Source organism: Sinocyclocheilus rhinocerous, unplaced genomic scaffold, assembly GCF_001515625.1.
Source record: "Sinocyclocheilus rhinocerous isolate Xijiao unplaced genomic scaffold, SAMN03320098_v1.1 scaffold460, whole genome shotgun sequence".
Classification (NCBI taxonomy): domain Eukaryota; kingdom Metazoa; phylum Chordata; class Actinopteri; order Cypriniformes; family Cyprinidae; genus Sinocyclocheilus; species Sinocyclocheilus rhinocerous.
In genome coordinates this window covers 131,774-141,121 of record NW_015667268.1, presented here as the reverse complement: position 1 = coordinate 141,121, position 9,348 = coordinate 131,774, and the positions used below count along the sequence as shown (strand labels likewise).

At 37.8% G+C, this 9,348-nt stretch overlaps 1 protein-coding gene across 1 annotated transcript in view; it reads left to right on the top strand.

Annotated features, from left to right (window-relative positions):
- Positions 1-9,348, top strand: part of LOC107733432 (calnexin-like) — a 23,507-nt gene that overhangs the window by 6,031 nt on the left and 8,128 nt on the right. Inside the window, 11 exon segments of the mRNA XM_016545038.1 lie at positions 1,668-1,734; positions 1,737-1,852; positions 2,369-2,442; positions 3,065-3,123; positions 3,481-3,622; positions 3,922-4,003; positions 5,740-5,932; positions 6,100-6,289; positions 6,390-6,503; positions 7,439-7,595; positions 8,654-8,869. Of these exon segments, the coding sequence (XP_016400524.1) occupies positions 1,671-1,734; positions 1,737-1,852; positions 2,369-2,442; positions 3,065-3,123; positions 3,481-3,622; positions 3,922-4,003; positions 5,740-5,932; positions 6,100-6,289; positions 6,390-6,503; positions 7,439-7,595; positions 8,654-8,869 (1,407 nt within the window). The 5' untranslated portion in view covers positions 1,668-1,670.

Genomic DNA, 9,348 nt, shown 5'->3' with positions numbered 1-9,348 from the left:
GGCTCTCTTTTATTTATTTATTTATTTATTTATTTATTTGATTCCTCAGTGTTTGCTAAACGTTATGTAATTTATTAGTCGGTATATAATACAGCATGCGGTGTGTGCCATGCCTCATCTTATTCGTTTTTGTTAAAGGTGCTGTATGTAGGATTGACACCGAGTGGTTGAACTAGGTATTGCAGTCCAAATTCAAAATATTGGAGAGGGTTTTTTCACCCGGCCCCTCCTCCTCAGACTTGACGCACACGCAGGTTGCCAGATTGACGACACCAACAGGAACGAGCGCACTTGACGATGAATGGAATGAAATGCGCTGTGTTTTCCGCCAACTGGCAACCCGGGGTGCCGAATACAATTGGGTAAACTGGCAGTGGAGTCTTAAAAAATTAAAGGTGTGTAGATGTATGTAAGCAAAACAGTAACAACAAAATCGCGAATTCGAAAGTGAAACATCCGAAGCCCGCGGCTTAGCACAGCAAAAGAGAAACTCCCATTCGCAAAATTCAAATCCCAAATAATACTACTGATGATAAAGAACGGGTTGAATGTTAACCACTTTCGTTTCCATATAACTATAAACTATGATAAAAGTTCATCAGCATGCATTGAATAATCCCATGTTGTAGCGCAAAAAAATATATAATTTGCAACCAAATCATGTGCGACCAGCTGAGAAAGTTAGTTGCAAAAGAGCGACCAGTGGGAAGAATGAGTCTGGAGCCCTGTACATTACTGTAATAATAAAGGTTCAAAATAGCTACAAACTGTTAAGTTGGTATGTATTTTTAGATATAATAATCAACACTCAAATTTAAAATAGTTGTTTACAAACATTTAAATTGCGCATAAGGCAGTTTTTTTATAGACTTTTAACTAATTGTTTCTACTCAAGCGGTTGAGCTTGGCGAAGCCCGTCGGTGAGACGGAGCACTCTGATTGGCTGTTTAGCTGAGCGAATCAGCTTAGCCACCTGCTGTATGGAGAGTAACTTCCTCTCAGACGCAGACTCAACAGACGCAGACAATGTGAGACGGCAGTACATTTCCTTTCATTGCCGCTAGTTCTTTGATGTTTGTTTGGTATGTCTGAGCCTTAAGGACAAACGTCCAGTCATTGACCCTTAACACACACAGGTAAACGTGCGATAAACTGTTTGATTTGTTCAGTCTGTTATGGCGACCGTGTCTTGTGCAGATGTCACACCAGCATAATCATACTGAGATTTTACACAGTAAGAGCTGAGAGAACATTTTCAGTTTAAGTAGGTCTTCAGGAGAATGTTAGGTGGTTTTCCAGAAAACTGATTGATTGAAAGGCTATCAGTTTTAAAGAAGCCCTGTATGATTTAAAGGGACAGTTCACCTAAAAATGAAAATTCTTTCAACATTTACTCGTCCTCAAGTTGTTCCAAACCTGTATGAAATTCTTTCTTCTGCTGAACATAAAAGAAGATTTTTTTTAAGAATGTGGATAACCAAACAATTGATGATCCCCATTGACTTTCATAGTATTTTTCCATGAGGGTGAGTAAAGTTAAAGTATCACAGAATTTTCATTTTTGAGTGAACTATCCTTTAAGAAAACTCACAGCCAACATCATAAACCATAGACAACCAGCTGACTGTCCTGACCCATGTCTAATTCATTCCCTCTTGTGTCTGTAGACTATGGAGCTGAAGATGCGGTTATGTGTGGCGCTGCTCTCTCTGAGTCTGTGTCTGGGCCTCATGGGGTGAGGGCACAGGAGGAGGCCGATGACATGGAGATGGACGTGGAAGATGCCATCGATGACATGCAAGAGGAAGATGTTGAGGAAGAAAAAGCCCCCAGTCCCCCGCCAGTGCCCACGGTTAGAGCGTTACCTGCTCATACTGCGGCTGATTGTGAAATGTGCTTTACCTAGACAACACACCAGGATCTTCATGCTTAAATGTAGATCTCTGTTCATTCTGCTGAACTGTCACCCATGTGTTGATCCAGGGACAGAGGCTAGTGGCGTTCAGTAACCGTCTGAGCGACCTAAACCAGCTCATAACCACCGCAGCGCTATACCTTAAGCTCAAAATAGCATCCACTTCTTGAGATTTCTTGAGAACAACGAGACTTGATGCTTGATGGGAAGTTATAATTGAGATTTAGCCAGAGCAGCGGTAGTCTGTGTTTGTTTGAGGTATTTGATCTGCCAATAATTAATCATGTCACTTAAAGGGCAAGTTCACATAAATTAAATTCCGTCCAGATTTACTGTCCCTCATGTCATTCCAAACCTGACTTTATTTCTTCCCTGTAACACAACTCTCTAATATAAAATAGTATTATGCTGGTGCAACGAGGTTAACATCTTCCCCAAACGTCTTTATTGAAGGTGACGTATAAAGCTCCAGAGCCGATGGGAGAGCACTACTTTGCCGAGTCATTTGATAAAGGAACACTTCAGGGGTAAGATGTCTATTATCCTCACAACAGAGAGATCATATATTGAATATGCTTGTCATAAATACACTGATGTTCAATAGTTTGGGGTCAATAAGACTTTTAAAAATATTTTTGAATATTTTTACTATTTAAAATAACTGCTTTCTATTTGAATATATGGTCAAATGTAATTTATTTCTGTGATCAAAGCTGAATTTTCAGCATCATTACTGCAGTCTTCAGTGTCACATGATCTTCAGAAATCATTCTAATATGCTGATCTGCTGCTTAAGAAACATTTCTGATTATTAATAGTGTTGAAAACCGTTGTGCTGCATAATATGGTTTGTGAAAATTGTGATCCACTTTTTCAAGATTCTTTGAATAGAAAGTTCATAAGAACAGAATTAATTTGGAATAGAAATATTTTGTAACAAATGTCCTACAGTCACGTTTAGTCCGATTAATGCTGCTAGGCTAAATACAATGATTAATGCCTTTCAAAACAAAACAAAACAAAAATCTTATCAACTACAAATTTTTGAACAGTTGTGTATATCATTTGACAATATTTGTTATAAATATGAGCAAAAAGAGCCTTTGTTTGTGAAGTATTTTTCTAGATTGTTTTTTTCCCCCCATCTAGATGGGTTTTATCCCAGGCCAAGAAAGAGGGCATTGATGAGGACATTGCAAAGTATGATGGTAAGTTTCATGTCCCATTTCATTTCCTGTTCATCTAAAGTCCAATTACTCGTCTAATTACTAATTTGTAATCGTAAGAAAAGGTGTGGATACCTGAATGATTTGTTCAGCATACAAACAATTAAGACCTAACCTATGAAGAAAAAAAAATAAATATATATATTTATATATCACAGAACAATGTTCTTGTCAATGTTGTGTGTTAATTCAGATTTTTTTTTTTTGTTAGTTTGAGCTTGAAATTACCCCAAAACTTCAAAACTAAGATGCATTTAATATGAAGTGGTTTGCAGGCAATACAAGAAGTGAAGGTGTGTGAGATGATCATGAGGTTGTGGTGTGTTATTTTGTGTGTAGGTAAGTGGGAGGTTGAGGAGATGAAGGACACTAAACTCCCGGGTGATAAAGGTCTGGTGTTGAAATCTAAAGCTAAGCATCACGCCGTCTCTGCTCTCCTACTGCGACCTTTCACCTTTGACACCAAACCACTCATCGTCCAGTGAGTATTCGTGTCTGCTCTTGACCTGTCCATATGAAATGAGTATAAAGAAAATATTGTAGTTAAAATTTTATGAAGTAAGTGCGAGTTGGAAATTGTCAGCAATCTCATGGCGAAGTACTTAAAACTTGTGTTTTCATGTGGCCAGTATTATAGTACTTTGGCATTGCCTGAAAATGTCATGTTTCGTATAAAGCTCAACTCGAGACCAAAATTAAACCATATACGCAAATGATCAAAAACCAACAATGGCAAAGCCTTAAGTAAAATAATAGTAATTGTGAGCCATGTTTCCTCAGGTATGAGGTGAACTTCCAGACTGGCATTGACTGTGGCGGCGCTTATGTTAAACTGCTGTCTCAAACCCCTGATCTTGACTTGGTAAGATGGTCTATATGTTCATTGTTCTGGTGATAATATAAATATCACCGTATGATGCATCTCAAGAGTTCCTGCTATAGCTGCCCTGAAAATGTTTTACACTTTATAGAAAACTAACCTAGACTCTCAATTTACTGAAATGTGAAGATGTGGCATAAGCGTATAAACTCTCAGGCCCTGTTTCTACGAGCTATTAGATGCATTTTTGGTGATCCGATTACAAGTGGTTAGCTGAGATGCATTTCTGTTTGCACATTGTATTAACCCTGTTAAAGCCTGACATGAAGTAACAGTCAGAAAAAAATCGAATTTTATTAGTTTAGATTATTTTTTTTTTAAATCAAAAAAAGTTTGCATATGTGTTTGAGTTTCATTGATATGGCTCATATAGTATAATATAGTGAGAATATGGAGCTCACACTCAAGGAGCAAAAAACATTTATTCAGAAGCCCAAACCGAGCAAAAACATGCAATTTGGTGCAAATGCTGATATTTATATGGCCAAAAAAGAGATTTAGAGATGTACAATTAAATGTTCCTCAAAAGCCTCTCGTTATCATATTTGATTATTGCATTTTAAAATTTTTCTGAAAATGTTGTATGGATAATCAAATAAACCTTAAGTTGCTTCAGTAAGTGTTTATCTTGAAATACTACTAACAATATAAAACTATTTGGTAAGACTTGTCTTTTTTTATATAAATTCTGTTGCAGGAGCAAGATATATTTATTTTTAAATCCATGCATGACCAAGTTGTGTATACAAGGTGTCGTATTGGACATACAGGTGCATCTCAATAAATTAGAATGTCGGAATTACTGAAATGAAGTTTTCCACGACATTCTAATTTATTGAGATGCACCTGTACTAGAGTAACTCGTGGACATTTATTGATTGGTGAAGAAGCACCAAAATGTCAATATTGCAGGACTCACTTGACAGTGAAACGTGCTTTTGGTCTGTCCAATATTTAATGTCATGAGACAAAGGTTATTATCAGGACAAACTCTTAAGGACTTGTTTTATAAGGTGGACCCAGAAAAACTTTTACAATTTCTTTCAAAAGTCAATTTAAACAATCTTTTATAGAATTTTATGTGCAATACTTATAATTGTTTTTATTAATTTATTTTTATTATATTTTGTGTACAACTATATTGTTTTTCTAATGTATAATCTTTGCTATGAAATAGCCTGTGAAGTTGATGTGGCAATAAACTTAAATGAAACCGTATTAACTAACATTACGCAATATTTTTTGCAAAATGTATTATCTTACGTCAGTGTTGTTACTAGTTAATACATTAACCAATGCAACAAATGAGACCTTATTATAAAGTGTTACCAGTTGTTCATGTGTTTATTACATGCAATCTGTGTGATTTGGTACAGTGCGGGGAAGTTAAATTAGCTTGTTTTGGTGTGCTTTCTCATGGCGCGTCCCAGAACGATCACGTTAAATGACTAGGTGATGTTACGCTGCAATCCAGGGCGCATTCACGACTGATTCTGACTGCCTCCACATGTGTTTTCAGTGATACAATCACAAAACGTTTTGGACCCGTTTATTGTATTTAATAAGTGCTGACTCTTGTGATATATGCAGAATCAGGTGACCTGTATTGCTGTGTATATACATAGTTGAATGATAGCATATGAGCTGGACACAACACTTAATGTATAAGATGCAATTGTATGTGTCCTCACCTCGCTCTTCCCTGTCTGTCCTCACAGGAGGAGTTTGTGGATAAGACTCCGTACACCATCATGTTTGGGCCTGATAAGTGTGGTGAGGATTACAAACTGCACTTCATCTTTAGACACAAGAACCCAAAAACCGGCGAGTTTGAGGAGAAGCATGCTAAGAAGCCCGACGCGGACCTGCGCACATACTACACAGACAAGAAGACTCACCTCTTCACACTGGGTAACAACACGCATCTCATCCTGCTTCCATAAGCGCCACCTACTGTCAGAGAGTACATTTACATGTTCATTCAGCCCGTCTGCTGTTTTTCTCACCGATCTGAACAGACAAATCTCATATGAAAGTTGGACAGAATTCCTCATGTGTGTCAATGTGTTTTCCTGCAGTGCTGAACCCTGATAACAGTTTTGAGATCCTGATCGACCAGACAGTGGTGAACAGCGGCAGTCTCTTGAATGATATGACTCCCCCCATCAACCCCCCGGCCGAGATCGAGGACCCCGATGACCACAAACCAGAGGACTGGGATGAGAGACCCAAGATCCAGGACCCAGATTCCGTCAAACCCGAGGACTGGTGAGGCAGAGAGAGTCTTTATGTCTGTATGTGTTGTCCTGGGGTTCAGAATCGTCACTTTTTGTCCGTATCCTTATTATTTGATGTGTTTGTAACTCAGGGATGAAGATGCTCCTGCTAAGATTCCTGATGAAGATGCTGTGAAACCTGACGGCTGGTTGGACGATGAGCCAGAGTACATCGGTGACCCCGATGCCCTTAAGCCAGACGACTGGTGAGGCTTTCTCCATTACATTAAAAGTCTTCAGAAAATTGTTAACTTCATAAATATTTTTGGTCTTACTATGCACGATTACTGAAAATTCTGAAAAAACACAATTACTGAAAAAAACTTTTTTTTCTTTCATCAAAATATAAATGTTTATGCTTGGGAGAAACCTGTATAATTAAATATAAAAGACTGAAATTAATATTAATAATTAATAATAAAAAGCCTACTTTTCACAATCCAATCATATTGTGATTTATAAAATCTCACTTTTCATTATTTCAGTTACAAAATATTATGGATATATTAAAATATATTTTATATACACATTAGATCCTACTTTACCTGCACACGTACAGACAATTGATATTTGTGACCTTGGAGCACAAGACCAGTCATAAGGGTACATTTTTTTAATTGAGTTACCCCAGCGACTTAAAACTGCTTTTGTGCTCCAGGGTCACATATACTATATAGCAAATCTCGGCTGTGTTATTGTTTCTAAGTAAATATGATAAATATATAACATCATGACGAAGCTGCTTAGAAACAGTGTGGATTGTGAAAAGCACTAGGCAATTTGAATTTGATGGAAATCTTCCCTTAGCTTTGGGGGTGTTAAAGTTTCATTTCAAACATTTATGTGAAGGCAGCATTCTTCTTCAAAGACATACATACAAATGTGCCTCATTGTAATGAATGCAGAATCACACTGGATCATGTGAAAGGCTGAGCGCTTATGAGTTGAACAGTGGTGAAGTGAGCTGGTTTTATTGAAGAAATTAGGACTCCTGGGGTGATGATCTAGATTCAATTTTTATAATTATAGCCTTAACCATGAGAACAACTGAAATAGAAATATGAGGGGCACGTTGAGTGTGAGGTGCCTTTCTTTCTTTACTGCCCTCTGCGTGCACTACATCTGTGCTCGTCTCTTTTAGGGATGAGGATATGGACGGCGCGTGGGAAGCACCTCAGATCCCCAATCCCGTCTGTGAAACGGCCCCCGGCTGCGGCCCATGGGAGAGACCAGTGATCGACAACCCCAACTACAAGGGCAAGTGGAAGCCACCAATGATTGACAACCCTAATTATCAGGTAATTGGCATCTTCTGCAGCTCTTTTTTGGGTGAATGTTTTCATCTTTCTTTTTTGCATTTTCCATTTTGTTTGATTTAATAAAACCAAAATCACAATAGATTGCAAATGCTTAAAAAGCTTGAGAATTTAAAGGGGCTATGAAATGGAGAAAATGGAGAAATCGTGTTGTAATAAGGACATCATTGCATCGTGTGCTCGGTAGACATGACTCTGTTCGGCTACAGTGCAGCATTGCAACATTTGATGCAGTGCAACTAGTTCTAAATATAATGCTATAATCAACACTTTTCACGATTAGTTAATCTTGGTGGCTGTTTATCAACATTATGTAATGTTAAATTAATTATTTTTCTTAATCTTTTACAGTGAAATATAACTAATATTTTTATAGTTTTTTTATATTTGTATTAAGTTATAATATATAATAAAAATATTTTTATTATATTAAAATATATTTTTAGATTATTTTATTATGGTCATATTGCTATATAATCAAAAACATTTTGCAAATTGTGCAGCACAGCAAACCTGGATTTTTTTTTTTCTTCTGTCCATTTGCAATTTTTCTCGAAAAAGCACTACATTGATCCCTAAAGTCTGAGAAACTGAATAAATAAATGTGGGGTTGGGGTTGGGGGGGGTCTTTTGCAATTTCCCAAACATGTCTGGGGGGACACATGTGGTTAGTTTATGAAAATTTTACCAAATTATCTTTAAAATACAGTATCCTGAAAAGGGGGAAATTCAGCTTTGCGTCACAGGAATAAGTGACATTTTAAAATATATTAAAATAAAAAACGGTTATTTTGAATTTTAATAGCCTATTTCGCAGTGTTACTGTTTTTACTGTATTTCTGATCAAATTTTTTTCGTGTGTTTTAGCGCTTTTTAAATCTCAGTTTTTCTCCCAAATCATGCAGCCCTGTTACTAGGGGTGTTTGTTGAGTCCAAGAGGTTTAGGAGTCATGATTTAAACAAACCCCTAACTCTGAGTGTTGAACTTAAGGGTGTGAAGACTTCTGGAAATGTCAATGTCTAATGGTTTTATTTTTCAGGGAGTGTGGAAGCCCAGGAAGATCCCTAACCCAGACTTCTTTGAGGACCTGCACCCGTTCCGTATGACTCCATTCAGCGCCGTCGGTCTGGAGCTCTGGTCCATGTCCGCTGATATCTTCTTTGACAACTTCTTCGTCACCTCTGATCGTAATGTGGCCGAGCGATGGGCGGCTGACGGGTGGGGTCTGAAGAAAGCAGCTGAGGGAGCCGCTGAGGTACGACACATCTGTATTTATCTCGCTCTTCTTCTGTACCTTTCCTTCAGTCAAGTGCTCATCAGTGAGATGAGAGCGTACAGTTAACAAAAAAGGCACATCCTCATCCAATGCATTTTGAATGCAAAAAAGCAGCAATCTGACAGTGTGCACAGGTTTTTGTAATTATACCAGGAAGTAGTGCTGGGCGTTATACCGGTTCATACCGAATACCGGTGTTTATTTTTGTTATGATATGAATTAAAATACCGCAAAAAAGTATGTCGCTTAAACAACGTTGGGAACGCGACACTGTTTGAAAGGGGTGTTGCACTGTGATGAGGGAACAGCTGTATGTGTTACTAAGCGTGAAAATTACGAAACTGAAGCTGTAGAACTAATAGAACGTGATGACACAGAAGAACTCATCCACAATATCCACATTGACCGCCACAAATATCCACCGCCCCCTGCCATCAGCTCCCGCGTCTCACACACAC